Below are 20,730 nucleotides of genomic sequence, written 5' to 3'. Positions count from 1 at the left end.
CGACGGGACTTGAACCTTCCGGAGGACACCACCTAACACCGCTGGGCTAGAAGCCTATTTTTTTATTCTTTCGTTTTCTGATTTATTATTTTTAATGCGATTAGTCATATACATAATTGATGTAAAAAAAACCATAGCCCATGAGACAAATTTAAACAAAATTTTGCAAAAATTACATTGTGATAATCGATCTAAAACCAAAATTTAAACATATTTTGTACACCTCACACATGTATAATATAGGTATAAATGAAGAAATAAATTACGGATTCACATATCAACATCATAAAGATCGGGAAGAAGCTTCGTCCCAGAAGAAGGCATACCCTGTGTCTCATCCTTATACAAGGATGTATCATTCCAGAGACTGGGGCCTTGACTATCTGCTGAGATAGTTGAGACTTGTGTTTGACTATCATGTGACATCATGTCAAAAGCTTTAAACTTTATGTCAGTATTCCCCACCCCTCGTTTCACCACTGGGGGCAAAAGTGGTAATTTCCCTTCCAACATTTTGACGACTGATGACATTGGTGGGCGAAGTGTTGGTGATATATTCGTGCATAGGATAGCCAAATTTAACATCATCAGGGCTTCGTCTTTTGAGTATTTAACAAGACCTGGGTCCACTAAGTCCAAGAGACCCCCTTGCTCTTGTAGAACATACGCCTGATTACAAACAAAAGTTATTAATTTTGGCCTTAAGGGAAATACCCGTTAAAATATAATTGAAAATAGCAACATACTTTCCCATTGTAATAAATTTGAACTATATACTTTAGTTTTAACCCGTAACAACAATGTAGTTGTGATTTTCTACCAAACACAACAGTTTTTAACGAATTTGAGTTTTCATTCAACTCTTTTGCTTCGAGTGAAACTACAGTTTTGGTTTTTGATTTAGCTCATTTTTTGGTTTTGGTCCCTAATGTATCCTTTTTGCAATTTCGGTCCTTATTTCTTGTTTTTGTAACGCTTTTGGTCCCTGCTCAAAGCAAAATGACTATACTAACCTTTGTCTGATTTTTTTATAGATATGTGTTATTTGTTTTAGTTTTAGTTTTGCATTATTATTATATTACAAATTTTACAAAGAGAATTATGAGGGAGGGTAATATAGTCATTTTATTTGGATCGGGGACCAAATGCATTACGAAAACCTCAAATAAGGACCAAAACTGTGAAAAAGGAAATTTCAGGGACCAAAACCCTTATGAAAACCCACAAACAAGGAGGAAAACGGCAAAAAGGAAACTTAATGAACCAAAATCGAAAAAATGAGCTAAACTCAGATTGAAATTGAATTAACTTATTTACTTATGTGGTATGCAACCAATGATGACGTGGCAAAAACAATCTTCAAATACTGTATTACCACATAAGAAAAAAGTTGAAAAAAAATTCAAAATGGCAACCGGTTTTAAAAATTCTTTTTTTGAAAAGAAGCCGTAAATACATTACTAGTATCACTATGGATAAAAATTAAAGTGTATCGCCCATATATGTATATAAAAAAAGCAAAGTACGTTGCTATTTCCTGCAATTGTATTAAAAAAAAAAAATTTGAAGTTACCCAATCAAGAAGGTAGACAAACTCCTCCTTTGGCCTATAATTTGTGTTGCTTTTCCCACTCACAATCTCCAACAACACAACTCCAAAGCTGTAAACATCTGCTTTATCTGTCAAGTATCCTCTCATTGCATATTCTGGAGCCATATACCCTCTACATATTTACACCATTAAAATATGTCACATTTTTAATGAAGTTAAATGGTAAATAATATAAAATAAAAAGAAATACGCAGTCTCACATTGTTCCAGCAATTCGTGTGCTGATATGAGTATCCTCTTCTTCATCAAGTTTTGCCAAACCAAAATCCGATATTTTAGCATTTAAATCCTTGTCAAGAAGCACATTTGTGGCCTTAATATCTCTATGAACTATTTTTAATCTTGACTCCTCATGTAAATAAGCTAACCCCTTTGCGATTCCCATACATATCTTCTTTCTTGTTGACCAGTCCAAATTAAGCTTCTGGTTATCTTTACCTATAAAAATTTCACAATTTTTTTTTGTTAAAAACAACCAGGAAACTGCATGATGGATAGTGAAAACTACTAAATGTTTGTGGTTATTTACCAAAAAGGGCACGTGCGAGACTGTTGTTGATGAGGTATTCGTATACAAGCAACAACTCTTTTCCTTCGATACAACAACCATAAAGCTTCACGAGATTTGGATGTTGTAAAGCGGATATCATTCCTATTTCAGTCACAAATTCACGGTTTCCTTGTTTTGATCTGGCTGAAAGTTGCTTCACAGCAATCTCAGAACCATCCGAGAGTACACCCTGTGATTCCACAAAACGCATAAACTTTAATATAAATATAAAAATGGAATGTTACTATTTTCTGCAATTTGCCCAAATAAAAGGCCACATTTGAAACTTACCTTATAAACTGGTCCAAATCCTCCTTCACCGATCTTGTTTGCAGGATCAAAGTTATGAGTAGCAGCTTTAATTTGTCGCAGGCTGAAATACCCCGTTTGTAATTCAAGCGCCCGAAGCTCTGTTGTTACAACAATTAAAAGCAGTTAGAATTGTATAAAAATCTTAAAGTCATAATTTATTTATTTTTTATGTATATTGTGTCTCGCCTTTATCTTCTTTGTCTCCTCCAATATAGCCTCTCCACCAAAGCAGAGCTAAAATTAGGAGTATAAACGCGCATGAACCAATCACAATTCCAGCAATAGCACCAGCAGAAATCCCGCCTGTACTGACATTATAGTCTGCAACAAGGTCAAATCAGTAATTTATACATGCTTTTAGGCTCGATTCTTCAATTTTTTGTCCCACTCAAAAAGGTGGGATAATAGTATTACTTACTTGGTGTTATTGCGATGGCTGATAAAAGAGGTCCATAAACACCTCGCTCCGGAACGCCAGTTGTCCCCTTTCCAGCCCAGTACAAGTGAATCTCCAACGTGCTACCAGTAACCGTAACATTATCAAAATCTATGAAGGTCCCATTTCCAACACCTCCAGCTCTTTCCACAATACTAAAGTCTTTCCGCTCCAAAACACCCTAAAACAAAATTAAATTCATAAACTAAAATTTATATACGATCAAAAAAAAATTGGGAAGTGTTATTCTATTATTATAGACGTAAATATCATTAATTGTTACTGACTTGAATTGATATATCGAAATAGCGTCTTCCAAGGCTTGCAAATGTGGAATCGTTCGTGAAACTGATTTCAGCGAAATGGAGCCTCACTTTATAACTCCCTTCCCTCAAACATAATCCGTAGTACCTAAGTGAAGTTGGAGAAAAGCGAGCTGTTGTGTATATATCGCCACCTGTCACATCCGTATTGGTTCCAGTAAATGGGGCTGTTCCAGAGCCCATGAAAATACCGGTACTGCTATAAGCCCATCCATCCGATTCTGTATAGAAGTAAGCTTGCTCGTTGCTTACGTCCCTTTGATATTCGTTTCCTTCAAACACTGTGCTATCTCCACCACAGTTAATAAACAAAGAATGATCTGGAATTTGAGATAAGGATTAAGATTTAGATTTCGATACTGATATAATATAATAATTTACAAAATAGACAAGGGTTTTTTACTAATTTCTTACACGTTGGGTTTCTGCTGCAACCAACTTCGTCTCTTAAACACCAACTTTCTCTGAAAGAGTCATTAACATGTTAGGTGACATCATTATAGACAGTTAGAAAAGTTTTATGTGTGGTAGATCGCAGGAAATAGCAACGTACTTTACTCTTTATAACAATATAAGCAATGTAATTTAATTTTTTACCCAAAATAGTAAAGTACACTGCTTTTATCAGTAAAGTTTTTTTTTTTTTTTTTTTTTTTTTAAATGTACATTGTTATTCTATGGTTTTTTTGTGAATGGGTTGACATAGGACATACCTGTTGGTTGCAGTGGCTGAAGGTGATAGGGCTGAAACCAAATTCCTGTTATAAATAAATGTATATATAATTAGTGATCAATGAAAATAAAAAAGTATATGGTAAAGGGTAAAATAGGAAAAAACTCACACTCTAGATGACCCACAAGTTTGTTGTGTAGTATTTGTAAAATCGTTGTAAGATAAGTCACTGCAGTTAACATAATGGTAATCTTTTAGCTCCAACTCCATAACATCAATATAATGGCAACATACCAACATACTCACTTATAGCATAATGATAATAGCAACATATTTTGCTCTTCGTTACCAATATAGGAAATGTAGTTTATATTTTACCCATAAATAAGCAACGTACTTACCTTTTGGTACACATTATGTATAAATTTTTTTTGGGAAAATGACTTAAAAGCCCAAGAAAGTTTCCAAACTATTCAAAAAATCCCGATCATGTTTTGTCTGTTTAAAATAACCCAACGAACTTAACTTTTTGTCTAAAAAGTCCAGCAAAGTTCCAAACCATCCAAAAAATCTCAATTTTGTTTTGTTTAAGTTCATTGGGTTTTTTTTTGAACAGTCCAAACATGATTGAAGTTTTTTAAACGTTTTGGAAACTTTGTTGGTGTAACAAGTCATTTTCCGGATACGGTAATAAGTCACGTCATCTATTTATCTTATTTGAGTTTCAGAAAAATGTAACTTAGTTGGGCTTTTTAGACAAAATGTTAAGTTTGTTAGGTTTTTTTTAACAGACAAAACATGATTGGAGTTTTTTGAATATTTTGGAAACTTGGTTGGGCTTGTAAATCATTTTCCCAAAAAATTTATATCATGAATTACATATTGCTATTATTGGTAAAAATGTAAAGGCATTGATATTATGGGGAAATTATGAAGTTATATTGCCTATATTGGTAAAAAGAGTAAAGTAAATTGCTATTTCGTGAAAATTTTCCTAAGAATAATAATAGTGAAGGGGTATCAGTATCACTTACATCTTGTCTGTGCGAGCAAATATCCATTGTGGAATCCCTCCGGATAGTAAGTTGTTATTCACAAACCTACATCCATGTACAATAATATTACATTCCCAAATAACAAATTTAACCTCAAAATCAAAATAGGAAATAAAATTGTGACAAGTAATTGCTTACAAGGTGTCAAAGTCTACAAATTGAAATGAATCGGGTATTGAACCATTCAGCTGGTTGAAGCTCAGGTCTCTGTAAATAAATAAATAAAAATCAGACAAAAAATTTTAATTAATAAAACTATAGCACCAAAAAAAAATACTAGCAATTGACTTACATTTCTTTTAAACTGGATCGTCCATTAATGTAAGTAGGTATTGAGCCAGTAAGCAAACAATTTCTGAAAACCCTGTATAAAAATTAAATATAAGTATTACAACACACTTACTATGTTAAATTATTTAATTTTCTTTCATACAAATAATTTTATCAACTCACAATTCCTCCAATCTTGTCATATTCCGCAAATCAGGAAATGGGGTACTTGATGATCCAGTCAAATCAGATATCCTCCTGATATAAACTATAAAGTAAGTATAATGCTAAAGTCTATTGACTGAAAATTCAACAAAAACAAAATAATGTGGTCTTCTCACAATGATTCCAAGTTTCTCAAACGAGATATTGTAGAAGGAATAGGTCCAGACATATTCGTTCCTTGCATATCACTGCAACATAAATTATATATGAATATAGTTTTAAAATTTTTAATGACAATAAAGAGGGTGAAAATTAAAATAATACTCACAGTCTTGTGAGATTTCTCCAGTTTCCGATAAAATCAGGTATACTCCCAGATAATGTACTCCCATCTATCCTACTGCAAAAATGTTTAAAAAAAAGGATTCAATAATTTATATAGATTATTTAATGAACATGATTATACTTTATAAATGATATCTATGACTTACAAATCTTCTAAATTAGTCAGATTGCCATATGAATCAGGTATAGTTCCAGTAAAGTTATTTGCAGAAGCAACGCTGCAATTAAAAAAATCTTGTTAACAACACTAAAATATAAACATTATAAAATAAGTATATAATAAAAAATCTTACAATCTTCTCAAGCGAGACAAGCGTCCAAGTTGTGGAGGAAGTAGTCCTCCGAGCAAATTGTCTTCCACAACCCTAAAGGTCAAAATAGTAAATTCATATTCTCATATGATATAGTAGAGATGAAATGCAAGGATGAAGGATCTTTACTTACAGTTCCTCAAGTGTAGAAATAGCAGCTAATTCATCAGGTATGGAACCATTGATGCGGTTCCCCAAAACACCCCTATGGAAAATACATTGTCAAAAATACATTCACAAGGGCAAAATGGGAAATTTGAAACAAAAAAGTAACTCTTACAAAATGATAAGAGGAAGCTCGCTGAAACGTGTGGGAATAGGGCCACTGATATAGTTGCGAGTCAGATCTCTGTATGTATGAAAAATGTATCATATTAAATACAACAGGCATATTAATAAATTTAATAATTTAACATAATTAGAAATTGATGGTGATTGGTGGATTTACATTTCTTGCAGAAAAGTGAGATTTGCAAATTCTTCAGGTAAAACTCCAGTCGCGTTCATTTTTTTCATCTGGCTGCAATTTAATACAAGTATTGAAAATATCAGTAAACATTAATTGGTGACATAATTAATTAATAGTATATGTTATAGAAAGAAAGATAGATGCATACATGTTTGTTATGTGGCAAAAAGTACTATTAGTGATGTTACAGTTGCAAGTGATATTGCTACCAACTTCCATAAGCTCTCTCCTATCAAGGGAAATTATCTGTTGTAGCCCTACACCTGTAGTGCATGAATCTCTAGAAACATTCCACCTAATGTTTCCTAGCTTTGAGGCTATCACTCTCACAGTTTCAACTGTTACAAACAAACAAAAAAAAAAGGAATATATTATTTAGTCATGCATATAGCTGTCAAACTTTCATAATAAGTTGAATTGTTCAGAAACTAGGTAAAAGGTCAATAAATGTTCAAAAGATAGGTTAACTAATTTGTAGATTGGTGGAAAAGAACAAACTTCATTGTTAGAATTTAAATTGTTTAGAGAAATGGATCAAGATCATAACGAACGATATTGAAATTATATCAAGAAGTTGGAAATAATCTATAATCCCCACAAGAAGGAAGTAGGTTATAAATTATAAATGTCAATTATACACGCTATATGAAAAAAAAAAAAAAAAAAAAAAAAAAACATATATTTTTGCACGGTTGACGAAAAGAAAACGACATCCATTCAGCCGCACATCTACATACATCAAATGTCTTTTCATCAAAAAAAAAAAGTCTTTTTATATCAAGGTTAGCCTTAAATGCATCCAGCTGGCCAAACGCAATATGGTCAAAGTCAAACTATCTGAGAGAGGGCCCTTTAAACCAACTCCTAGAACATGAGATAACTATTTCGTCAATGATAGAAAAAAAAAAAAAAAAAAAAAAGGAAAAAGCAGTAAAGGAATCAAAGTAGAATTAATAGGACTAAATTGTTAGGTAGGGTATTATTTTATTCTATGTAAAGTTAAAAATTTAAGAAAAAGAAAACAATATATAGAAGAGGACCATCAAAGCTGACATGGTGAACAGGTGAAGGAACTAGGAAGCACGTTACATTGGATCGATAATTTTGAAGGCAGAATTAATTGAATAGGGTTATAGGGATGCAAGTTGATATGAACTTTGGGGCCCATATATACCTATGGCGATAAATACGTCATATGATCATATTATTAAATGGTATGTATTTTAAATATTACTAATGGTAAGATATTTGTATTAAGAAATGTCTTAAAAGGACTACTATAATATCGAAAGAATATTACTTGTTTTCATTAAAACAATAAAATACTCTCCCTTAACAGTGTGATCATATAAGAAGTCAAACCTAGGTAACAAGTATTATACTTTTCTAATTTTTGATATTTTATCCTGTCATCTCAATTATCTTAGATCATTCATGACATATTGACATATATTCAATTTTTGTTATCTTATTATTATTGTCGTTATATCCCATACTTGAATAATAATAAAGTAAATTGCTAAAATGTGAGTTAAGTTCAAATCTGGCCAAACTTTTTGGAAAGATCAAAGTATTTTCGATGAAGTCAACGAAGTAATCAGAACTTTTGTAACCTTCTGGGAAAAAAATGTTTTTATCTCCTTGAAAGCTGTACAATGAAATCAATTCCGTATAGCTTCCTTTTACAGTTCAATGAGCACCAAAACAGATGTTTATGCGACTTCCATAGGGTAAAAGAAAGACCGGATAAGATAACGACTATAATCGATTATCTAAATCAAGCTTTGCTCCGAAATCAATTTTCTCGAAACACAAATTGCAAAGTCAAAATCAAGAGAAGCATCAGATTCGTTCAAACATTCAGAACAATAACTAGCTAGCGACTAAAACAACAGAAATGTTGATGAACGGAGAGCAATTAAAAATTATGGAAAATTGTACCTTCTTCATCAGGCAAAAGCTGAGCGGCGGATCTGGTATCACGAACACTCGTCGATAAGAACAATAGAAGGATGAAGAACTTGAATAATCCCGAAATCTTCCATAGAAACGACTCTATAATGCGACTTCCTTTTATCATTATAACGCCTCCACCGACTAGAGTTCGCCGTCTTGCTCAGTGTGTGTGTGTGTGTGTGAGAGAGAGAGAGAGAGAGAGAGAGATGAAAGGCGGGAAGATAAATAGCGATTGCAGTTGGGTTTTCTTATTTGCAGAGAGATGGGAAATTGGCAAGTTGTTAATGATAACGGGAGTCAAAGTTGAGTCGGTAGATAAACTATTGCCAAGTCAGCAACGTTACCGTTAACTTTAACGATCTTCTCATCTTCCTACAAGTAACCTAAATACATCGTTCTTGACCAGTACGACTGTTCAACGAAATTAATAAAAACAATTTAAAATTTTCATTTAATTTTAAAATTTAAAGACGAGCTTTACACAAGGTCCTGTAGTTGTCGTGTTTTAATTTGCGCTTAACATCACAAAAGCTATGTTTGTTTATGACTATTCTTTCGTTTCCTATTTACTATTATTTTTAATGCAAGTAGTTCTACATAATTGATGTAAAAAAATAATTTTTATTTATTTTTATTTTAGAAACATATTTTTATAAGAGATGTTTCCTTTTTTATATAATTTACCATTTATAATAAAACATTTTTAATTATTATCATATTAATATTAATATTTTCACTTACGTCGTGTTATAATTTGTAGTCTCATCATTCATCATCATCAATGTGTTTTTTTCCATCCATGACCTACAATTTAAGAATGTAGGGTGTTGACAGCATACCTACTCTCCCATCTTTTTTTCTATTTTGGACGACGGTCCAAGGAAAACCAAACCACACATTAATGAAGTTTTGTAAAAAAAAAAAAAAAAAAACAAAGTTTACAACGTTTTAATATATTTGTGTAGTTTCAATTTATTAATCAAAAGGTGGTAGAAATAATTTTTTGGTTTTGTTATTTTAAATCAAAATAATTACCTAGAAAATAGAAGACATGTGATGATGAAATGATAGACAATTGTGTTGGAAGCATGTAGTAGGGATGAAAGTAGCGGTTGGAATTGATAGAAACCCAAAAAACTTTGAAATCGATTAACGAGATTTTATAGGATCGGTATATAAGAACCGGTTTCGGTTCGTTTTCAGGTATAGTACCAAGTTGATAGATGTTATTTTATATATCTTTTATGATAGTTTTTTTATTAACATTTTGCATCATATTTTATGCATTTTCATATGCATTAACTTAAATAATGTTCAACTCGTGTCTTTCATCAGAATTCTCGTACTGTTTATGTTTTGATGTCGTTTTCAAATAATTCAAGTGGAGTAAGGATTTGGGAGCAGTTTTGGATGCGTTTAATGGAGCATTGGAACTAAACTAGAGCTTGGAACTTATGAAGGGTGCTTGGAAGCTATTTTGGACAATGAAAAACGAACATTTCGCGTGAAAACCCACAAATTCGATTGTGTTTCTTTAGAAATTCTATCGTGTAAAGAGTTTGAGGATTGTTTGCCTTAATTTGAAGTTTTATGAAGAAAAGTAAAAAATGCAATCGAATTTTCCTCACAAATTCGATCGTGTAAACATGTTGCAGTTCCAAAATAGTCAAAAATCATGTTTCGGTACCTCGAAGTGTTAATTCAATCTTGTTTTCCCACAAAACACGATCATGTTTTTGTCAAATATGCCCAAAAAGCAACATACCTCATTAGACGATCGAATCAGACAGTTTTAAGGAAGGGCATAACACGCTTCCTTATAAGTGTGGCGCACCTATCAATTTTTCTGGCGGTATGTTCCGATTTTGCTACTAAGTTGGTATAAATTGTCCCTAATAGAACCCTAATCGTAAGAAATCATTCCCATGCGACTATAGAAAATTTTAGAGGTGAATTTTCTCTGTTTTCACCACTTTCTAACGACCTGAAGGTTGTAAATCATCTTCCTCATCTGGTTTAGTAAGAATTAGTAGTTTAATCTTTCTTTTTATTATCTTTGATCGGTTTTTATCCATGTAATAATTAGTTAGAATATAATAATATAAACACACACACACACACACACACACACATATATATATATATATATATATATATATATATATATGGATAGTTCAAATAAAAACAATAAATAGTATGAGAACGTAAAAACATTATTTATATGTTATTAATCTGCAATGAATTTTGTATCCACAACTTTATGTCATTATTCAACAATGAATTAATAAATAGTTACATGTTAAAACTAAAATTAGAATTTAGTACAAAAATGCACCTATATAAATTTATAATAGAACTATAACATTCTAATGAATATATGAATAACCAAATGTTAATATTTATATTAGAATTACTTCAACAATACACATATATAACATTCATTATAAAATAATAACATAAACATAGTGTTTTTACGTTCTCACACTATTTCCTGTTTTTATTTGAACTTATATATATATATATATATATATATATATATATATATATACACACACACACATACATATATATATTAAGAGAGAGAGAGAGAGAGAGAGAATTTACTTGTTTGAAAATATCCACTAATAACATTCAGACCATTAGGTATGGATCTGTTGTGGTTGTGTTATAATAAGAAGCAACAAGGGGGGTGGTGTTCATGGTGTTATAACACCATGTTAAGAGGAGAGAGATAGAGAGAGATAACTTGACAACCAATAGAAGAGCTTGTTTCTTCTTGTCATGGAGACAACAAGAAGCACCACAACAAGATGTAACAAGAAGGGGGGGTGTTCTCCCCCATCACGATGCCGTTGAGGGTGCCACCTCAGCACAACGAGTACGCCACAATGCCCATACCGTCTGCTCTCAAAAGCTTAACACTTGAATTTTTTTTTTTTTGTTTTTTGTTTTTTTGTTTTTTGTGAATTACACTTTCAAAAATACCCCTATCAAACGAAAATATCCATTGACAAATGAAAACATCTAAATGAATTATATGAATATTTGAAAATATTCACTTAGAAATGAAGTTAGTCATTTGCATTATTCCTTGGCATTTGGTTGTCCCACGTTGCCCTTATAGAAAGAAAAGAGAAGAGTCTCTTATCTGTAAGAGGCAAGGTGGAAACTTCGGCATTTTCTTGATGACCTACTTTTGTGGGCTTGAGTTTTTGTTCTAGTCCTGAAAGCTTTTACGGTTAAAGATTTGTTGGGGGTGAAACTCATTTGCTTCATTTATCTAAGAAATGCACTATATTTACTAGAGTTACATCATGCATTGCATACCTCTTATTTACATGATTTTGAAACCAAAGTAAAGATTTCTTTTCTGAAAATTTTAAATGTAATATTATTTTTGAAACTCATGTAGCTTATAAGACATTACTATCTTATATATTTTATTTTAAATGTCATGTATCTCAAGGACATGCTCTTTAGCATTGGATAGAAAAGTTGAATAGTATAAAAGTAAGAGTAAATTACACGAATAGTCTTTATGGTTTGGTATAATTTGTACGTTTGATCCCTAATTTATTTATTTTAACTCAGAAGGTCCCTACAGTTTGTTTTTATTGCGTGTTTGGTTCATATATTACATAAAAAGACTATATTGTCCTTGATTTTTTTATTAATTTTAATTAAGATGTGGTAAGTAAGATAAGGTAAAATAAGGTGGAAATGGGGTTGAGTGTGTGTTTATTGAAATAAATTAAAAAATCAATGGCAAAATAGTCTTTTTGAGGTAAGACATGGACCAAGGGCGCAACAAAAACAAACAGTAGGGAGCTTCCGAGTTAAACAAGTAAGTTAGGGACCAAACGTATAAATTACCCCAAACCATAGGGACTATTCGTGTAATTTACTCTAAAAGTAATAGCGAGGAATGAGGAATGATGATCGGAAGATAACTTGACTCCTCAAACATCATTATGTCATGTTTTTAGGGAGAATACGATTTAGGATTAATAACACCATGTAGTTGTATTAAAATAGTTTGGTATATCCTAATATTTATTTATTTTATGATGATTTTATATGGTCGTATTAGTATGGATTTATCTAGTTTTCCAAAGGTCATGCTAAATTTTCAGTAGAAGTGATATAATATTTTTGGAGATTTGGCCAAGTTCAGTATTATCGTTCTTGATTGTAACCAAAACGTACTTTACGCTATCTTTCTATTGTAACAATTGGAATATAAAATAGGAGGTGTTACAATACCATTTTTACAAGAACACACTCTTTACATAACAAATTCATAACATTTAAAAACTAAGTTTATCCTATTTCTTTAACATCATAATTAACCAAATCTTAGGATGTTACAAATACATACCTCTTAAGAAGATTCTAGTCTTAGAATCACATCGTAGTCCATAAAACATGGTAGGATTTCATCATCTCTACTTTATTTTCGTAAGTTAGATTTGGCCCAAAGGAATACTTCCATTGAACCAACACAAGACCAATCTCTTTATTCCTCAATTTCTTTGTTTTTTCTTTGAAAATAACCTCCGATTCTTCAACCAACTTGCTGGGATTCTCAACCTTCATATCTTTTAGTACAATGATGTCATCGTTTTCTCCAAAATATTTCTTCAAGTACCTAACATGAAATGTATCATGTATTTATTCGTGTTCTATTGGTAAATCAATCTTAAAAGCTTGTGATTAAACCTTAGTCATTATCTTAAATGTTTTGATATACATAGGAACTAATTTACCTCTTTTTCCAAACCTCATGACAACCTTCAAAGTCAATTCCAACATAAACAAGCCTCTAATTTCCATATCAAATTGTCTTTTCTTCATAGTGGAGTAACTTCATTGTCGATCTTGAGCTATTTTAATATTAGCCTGAATTACTTTGATCTTTTTATTTGTTAATTTACAATTTCTTGACCCGTAAGTTTATTCCCCCGAATTCTAACCAACAAAATGGTGTGCAACACTATCTTTCATATAGTGTTTCATAAGGTGGCTTCATAATACTAAAATAATAATTATTTTTGACATGTTGTATGTAAATTCCAAAGGTAAGTGTTCTTTCTATTTTCCTCCAAAACTAATCACACATGCTCTAAGCATGTGTTTAAGTGTTTGAATAGTTTGCTCACTTTGACCATCCGTTTGAGGTGGTAAGTAGTGCTCAAATGAAAACTTATCCCTAATTCTTCTTGCAATGACTTACAAAACATTGACATGAATCAAGCTCCTTATCATACATAGTGATTGATTGCACAACATGAAGTCTTACAACTTCATCTACATATAGTTTTGCCATTTTTTCAAGTAGTGTGATCTCCTTTATTGCTAGAAAATAACACTCTTTGCTAATCAGTCAAAAATAATCCAAATGACATTGTGACTTTTACTTGTCCGTGGGAATCTAAAAATAAGTCTATTGTAATTTCATCTCACTTTCATAGCGGTTATTGCAATTATTGTGGCTTTTTATGAGGCACTTGATGCTCATATTTGAATTGTGCACAAGTTGCAAATTTAACAATATATCTGACTACTTTTGATTTCATTCTCGATCACCTATATTGCCTTCATAAGTCTCATATGTCTTTTTACACCCTCACTTGATAAATAAACTTGGATTTGTATGAATCATCAAGTATATGTTTTCGATTTCCTTTAAATTTAGCGACCCAAATCCAACCTTAGAACGTTTTCAATCTTTGATCATTTTCTTCAAATTCTTGTTTATCGAACAACTTTTCTCTCTTTTGTATTTTTTTTTTAGCTTTCACTTGTGCAACCAAAAATTCTTTTAGATCCCAATGCTATAAAGACTTCTACCATCAAGATTCCTTACCTTTACTTATGCATATCTAGGCATCGCAAGCGAACAAGAACACTAAAAAGGTGATTGATCAACATTTTACATTTAATCAATAGGATATAAGAAATTAGAAACAATCGCATGCAAGTACTTTGCCTATAGGCCAAGGCGAGTGGACCCAGAACACATGTTACATATGACTACCTTGCTACAAGTAAGGTGAGATAAGAACATTTCAATGTAGCATCGGTCCCTAGCTTGAACATATATTACTGAATTGTAAGACAAACAAAATGATATTACATGAACATATAACCAACTATGTACAAGTACATAAAGAATTTGAAGGAGCACGTCTTCAAAAGAATATCACAATAAAAGATTGATCGGATAACAAATCTTATGGATGCCTTCAACAATGTTGAAACTGTCAAACATCTTAGGGATACGAAGCAAGAAATCTAAAAAAATATTGAGATTAATAATAGTCTACTAGATATGAGTCAAGTGCCTTAAGAGAAACAAAGCGATTCCATAATGCAACTCGACAAGCATAACAAATATCATAAATTTGGTTCGGTAAACAGAAGAGATGATCACTAAACGATTGTTCAACAGAAAGCTAAATGCGAACTTAAAGCATAATTTTCAGTTAGGGTTTTAGTTATTATGGTTTTTCTTATTGAAGGATTAGGGTTTTCTAATTGGATCGAACATGAAAGAGCTTAGACTAGAACCAATCTAGGGTCCTGATACGATATTCAAACTTATAAACCAAGGGGTGTTAGCTACAACTAAGAATCTAACAAAAAATTCAAGATCAAAAAGATGGAAAACATAAAACTTCTTCTTTACCAAAAGTTTTTCACAAACTGATTATACACACGAAAAACTTTAATAGAAAACAAAATAAAAAAACTGATTATGAAAAATTATCACGTAAAAAGTTAACATATATCTTGAATGAAAATCCTAATTTGGAGCTTAGCTATAGAGAAAATTTGTAAAAAGAGATTGAGCAAATGATAACAGAATCACTTGGGACACATTTTATAATTTATTGCAACGGCTATCTTATATCCACTTTCATTCATTATATAAACTGCTGCACTGCAAGCCTTAAACGTTAGGCCTTTACACAAGCCCATATACAAGTCCAGCTCCAGATCCACTTCACTAGCTCATTGCACATGGATATGCTCTAAATTTCTAATTGTCACCATTAACATAACCTCCAGAAATACACCAAGTTACAATTCTTATATTACCATTTACCAAATAGTGATTCCAAAGTAAATATTGACCAAAATAGTGTATTATTAATTTCAATATAATTCCTAACTAACAAGAAAAACAATAAAGAATAAAAAAAATTACATTAATAAAAAAGTATATCTTATTAAGCTAAGTATTAACCATCATCCCTAATAAATAAAGAACTTTTTGTCACATGTCACATTCTCATTGATTTGACCACATATCATTTTGTGGTTATTTTTAATTAATTTTTTTTTCATATGGCATTTTGTGGTTTTTTTTTCATTTTATTAATTTTCAAATAATATTTAAATGTAATAATTACAATAAATGTAATAATAAATGCATATCAATTTCATTAATTGACTTCCTTCTAATTTAAAATTTTCAAAATTAAAGTTTATTATTTTCCTTTGTTTATTTATCTAAACTATTTATTTAATTTAAAAGAAAAACAAACAATTTAATTTTAATAATTTAATATTTTTTTTTATTTTTTTCTTATAAATTCAAACTTCTTAAATGTTTATAATTTTTATATTTTTTTTCTTTAAAATGAATCGAAGTAATCCATGGGTCTTGTAGGGATTATAAAAGAAAACTAAAATGAATCAGAAATTCATAGATCCGACTAAATGGGCCTTCGAGCTGGAGTTTCATGCATAAAAAACAATTTAGATTGTAAGCTTTCATATAGGAAACGTTTAAATTTTCTTAAGACACTTTTTGCATTTATCAAAGTTTTGATCTTGTTGAGACAATACCTCTTTGATAAACATTGTTCTGGTTCATTAGTTCATGTACCAAACATGTCCCATAATGACATGGACATCAAAGCTTAAATCCAAAAAAATAATAATAATATAGAAGTAAATGATGCGATTTATAATGACTTGAGCTGAAAAAAATATAATTAAAGTAAAGATTAAAATTATGTCAAAAGTAATGTTGTTTGAAGGTTGAAGACGAATGTACGGATGATTGGGCATTCATTGTATAAGTATTGCAACTTCGTATGGTCATGGAATAAGCATGTGGTTCGCCGCCATGCATGTGTTGGTATCATGAATGGTATTTGCTCTTTTCACATGAGCATCAATAATTGTATTTTGCCAAAGAAGCCTTTCTTTTTTCATTTTTATTTATAGTAAGTTATATTTTAGTTGTATTTAAAATGTAAATACGTTTTTGTATCTTTACTGGGTTTTATTTTGGTAAAACCTTACAAAAATCTAACATGTTATCATCTAATTAATATATGGAAAAAAATTATTGTTATTATTTTACTAGGTGTAAAACCCGTAAATTACACGGGTTGATTAAAATAATTAAATATTAAAATATAAACATTAAGTATTTTTTTAAATAAAATTTTGAAATAAGGAAAGAAAAAACGTATTTATTACAACCACTATCATATTTATTAAATTTAATACTTTGCATATATAAGTATTATGCGACATTTTAATTTTAAAAAATAGAAAAACTAGAAATTGACAAGGGGTATATTATTTAATTTCAAAAATATTATAAAATGACAAGTATCGAAACTCGTGAAAGATTGACATTTGGTAAAATGGATCTTCATTTATTACACTTGTTATAGTAAAACTATTTTATACAGTATTTTGATAAGGTCTAAAATAACCTTTTTTTTATAGCCGGCAGACCTAAATAGAAGTTACCTAGACTACACCGTCTTAGAAAAACATGTGAAAAAAGCATTATGTTATTAGTATTTTGTACAATAAAATCGTTTTATATATGACAATGCCTAAAATAATTCTTCGAAACTAGCATGACATTAAAACAACACTAATCTGCATCAAGAACAAAATCAAAGCGAACATACATACATATAACTAGTTCATATGGGATTTTCATCGAAGACATAGAGTATAGGTTTGGTGACATGATAAAAACAAATTCGAAACTGGACATTTGAAGGAATTTGAACCTGAACAAGAAGATGAACAAAAGGTGGTGGATGGCTTGATATGTGCAGATGGTCTAAGCACCATCGGTAGAAGACGATGGAAGCATAAACTAATAGAAGGAAATAAGGTTTTCTAGGAGGATGTGATGGTGATGATTTAGGATTTGATTTGGATGACATTGATCTTGAGGAAGTGGAGATGGTGTCATGTAATAGGAATAAAATAATAATGGAGAAGTTATAAATGGAGAAAGAATAGGATGTGGTAGACGTTTTTCGTTTTGCATTGGAAAACATTAGGTAATTAAACATCCGTGAATTGATGACATGGCAAGGGATAAGGGTTATCCTCAACTTTTTTTTTTAATGACATTTTAAAACCAAAAGGTTGAGTTGATGTCCCTAGAAAATGAAAATGACAAATCATGATAGTTTATAGTACCTCATGGACATTAATCCTTTTGGAAATTGTTACAATTTTTTTGGAGTGAGAATTGAGCAAATGAATTTTGTCAATCTCTAATGGTAATATCCATTTTTTCTTGGTCATATACCTATTGTTTATGAAATTCCCTTAAGACAATATTTTGTTCTATTAATCAACCAATAATTAAATGATTCAAATTCCATCTTATCTGTATGTTGGTCTGTATTTTCAAAAATATATATATATTTTTAGATTTGATAAATCTTGTATAATTTTGAGGCAAAATAGGTTCAATACAAATATAAAATTTGCTTATTGGGCAATTTAGATTAAAGGTTCAAAGAGGAAAAAATAAAATTCCGCCAGAAATATAAAAATTATAAATTTGCTTATAAAGGTCGTTTCCTATCCAAATTTAGACTAGATATGCAATGGAAAAAGTAATATTTTAGTTGCACTTCTAATCGAATTTATATGAGGGGATTCAATTCGCACCATGGTTCACTACAAATGAAAAGCAATCTTTTTAACTAATATACAGTCTTAACTAGATAAGCTATTTTATCTAATTTATTATAACTTTAAAGAACTTTAGTTAAAAAACATTAGGTAATTCACTAATTCGTACCAACTGCCAACAGTTCCAAAAAATTAAGAACTGAAAATCTCTCAAACGGTTTCATATATAAGATACCGAATCTAAACATACATCGGTTATGATTCTAGAGCGGCCAATTCTAAATAGGTATTACGTAATTCCGATAACCGTCCTATCTAGCAAGGTGTTTCTCTAGAGCAAAATATGGGGAATAAAAGGAAGACAATGAGTTTTTTGTACAAAATAAAGACGTATTGTACAAAATAATAACTTAATGTTTTTTCTGAGTATTTATAGGACTATGTGGTCTAGATAACTGCCTATCAAAGGTTTGAGTATTTTAGACGTAATCAGAAACTAAAATAGTTTTATTGTAGAAAATAATAACATAATGAATTTTTTTACATATTAAAAAACAATAAGTTGAGTTTTTCTAAAACTTTCCATTTTATTCGTATGTATAAAGGTCGTTTATATTTTACAATTCTAAACAAAAATGTATCAATCGGTTTGATTTTTTCATTATGGTTAAGTTTTATAAGTATCTATCATATGTTTGACTAATTTGACATATTACTTGTAATCTTGGCATTTAGTATGGACCTTTAAGACCACATAAATATTGATAAGCACATAAAATTGGCTACAGTTTATATCGGTTGATAATGAGCTAGTTGGTACTATGCCAAGTAAACAAATAGAAAAATGAAATGAGAGGTTAACGGTTATAGAAATTTGTACAATGTCCGACTTTATATTTTAAATACATACCATCGTATTATTAAAATGTAGATACACTTTCAAAGCACGTAAAATCTTCCAAGGATAATAAAAAAAAAGTTTATTGATTTGCTAACACGTTTGGAAAGTATTATTATTGCTTGGTGTATATTTCTTTTATGTTATTATGTTTTTTTTGTCTAGATTTATTTCCTTATTTATTATTTTATTTTTCACATTACATTTAAGATGCTCAAGTGGAAAATGCTAAAAAAACATTTTGTTTGTGATGACATAATATATATGTCTTGGTGATTTGGTGTGAATTTGTCCTTGTTCATTTTTCAAATAGAAGACTAATAGACTATGTATAAATCATTAACCTTGGACGATCATATTCTAAATAAAAATATAAAATTTATGTTATACTTTTTATTTTTCTAGTTTTCCAATTTATTTTTCCAATTTTCCAATTAATATGGAGAAAAAGGTTATAGCTTATTGATGACCGTTTGAAATTAAGTAAGGATTAGTAACTCGTCAAAGTGAACTTTATATAGAATTATAGATCACCAATTATACGTATATACATCGATAAGTTTCTTCAATTTTATGTTTTAGCTGCTAATAAAAGTTGTTTAATTTTAGACAGATTGGTCCATGGTGCTGCTTCAGGGGTAATGTTTCATTGGGAGTGGCATAGGTCTATTAGAAGGAGTTGAGAATTACAGCAACTTGATGGTCTGATGTGTGAAGTTGCTGGTTACCAGTTTTCTAGGGTTGCTGACAAGTGGCAATGGATTAGGAGAGATTCCAATACTTTCTTAGTCAAATCACTTCTGCTAATCATGTTTGATCAGATTCTACAAGGGGTTGAATATAACTTTCAATGGGTTCGGTGGATTCTAATCAAGATCAATTGTTTTGTTTGTAGGTTTCTCATATATAAAAGCCTTGTCATCGTGAATCTGATCCGTAGAGGTGTCTAGGTGTTAGTTCTACAGCTTGGAAGATGAATAAGTTAATCATCTTTTCTTTGGTTGTGATTATGTTATAAGACGATCTGAAATTGGTTGAGTGTGTGATCCTTGTTATTCTCGATGATTACTAAAAATGTGTTGGATTTATTGATGGTTCTTAAAGCTCATGTGACAAACAAGAAAATGTTGTTTTTTGAGATGCTCTCTTATGTACTCGGCGTTGTGGCTTATTTGGACAGCTAGAAATTGAGTTATATTCACGAACTCTATATTGATTCCTTTAAAGACGGTGGATGACATTCAATCTTTGGTTTTAATTGGTCAAGCATAGGTTTAATTTCAATGTTTTAGATTGGCCTCAATGGTATTGCTTACATTTACTTAACTGTTTCTTGTAATTTTTAGTTGTAGTGTATTGCTTGTTTATTTATACATTTCGTCGTTCTAAAAAGAACGTATATACAATGATGGCTACAAGATAATGAAATTATTTACATATTAA

General features: G+C 30.6%; 1 protein-coding gene and 1 long non-coding RNA gene across 2 annotated transcripts; both read right to left on the bottom strand.

The window, feature by feature from the left end:
* Nucleotides 1-122: 122 nt before the first annotated feature.
* On the bottom strand, nt 123-8,759 carry LOC145003998 (putative LRR receptor-like serine/threonine-protein kinase At1g53440). The gene is made up of 24 exons (XM_078962903.1): nt 8,463-8,759; nt 6,670-6,859; nt 6,501-6,572; nt 6,333-6,401; nt 6,186-6,257; nt 6,035-6,106; nt 5,888-5,959; nt 5,725-5,796; nt 5,573-5,644; nt 5,415-5,489; nt 5,254-5,325; nt 5,100-5,168; nt 4,941-5,006; nt 4,076-4,135; nt 3,947-3,991; nt 3,648-3,697; nt 3,198-3,553; nt 2,893-3,091; nt 2,661-2,795; nt 2,454-2,572; nt 2,142-2,352; nt 1,813-2,050; nt 1,574-1,724; nt 123-669 (listed from the first exon to the last, which is right to left on the bottom strand). Exons 1-24 carry the CDS (start codon nt 8,599-8,601, stop codon nt 271-273), a joined length of 3,075 nt encoding a protein of 1,024 aa, XP_078819029.1. The 5' UTR covers nt 8,602-8,759; the 3' UTR covers nt 123-270.
* Nucleotides 8,760-12,745: 3,986 nt separating this feature from the next.
* LOC145004040 (uncharacterized) lies at nt 12,746-17,763 on the bottom strand. Its single transcript, XR_013662248.1, has 3 exons — nt 17,525-17,763; nt 13,244-14,582; nt 12,746-13,125 (listed from the first exon to the last, which is right to left on the bottom strand). It is a non-coding gene; the product is annotated as an uncharacterized LOC145004040 (long non-coding RNA).
* Between the last annotated feature and the right edge of the window lie 2,967 nt (nt 17,764-20,730).

The sequence above is a fragment of the Lactuca saligna genome, chromosome 7 (assembly GCF_052625555.1).
Source record: "Lactuca saligna cultivar CGN05327 chromosome 7, ASM5262555v1, whole genome shotgun sequence".
NCBI classification, from domain to species: domain Eukaryota; kingdom Viridiplantae; phylum Streptophyta; class Magnoliopsida; order Asterales; family Asteraceae; genus Lactuca; species Lactuca saligna.
The sequence above is the reverse complement of the archived record's forward strand: the minus strand, read 5'-3'. Positions and strand labels throughout refer to the sequence as shown.

Coding starts and splice junctions, on each gene's coding strand:
- LOC145003998 (XM_078962903.1), bottom strand. CDS start 8,601: ATGATAAAAGGAAGTCGCATTATAGAGTCGTTTCTATGGAAGATTTCG. Junction 6,860..8,462: donor GCTTTTGCCTGATGAAGAAG/GTACAATTTTCC, acceptor TGTTTGTAACAG/TTGAAACTGTGAGAGTGATA. Junction 5,490..5,572: donor TTGAGAAACTTGGAATCATT/GTGAGAAGACCA, acceptor AGTTTATATCAG/GAGGATATCTGATTTGACTG.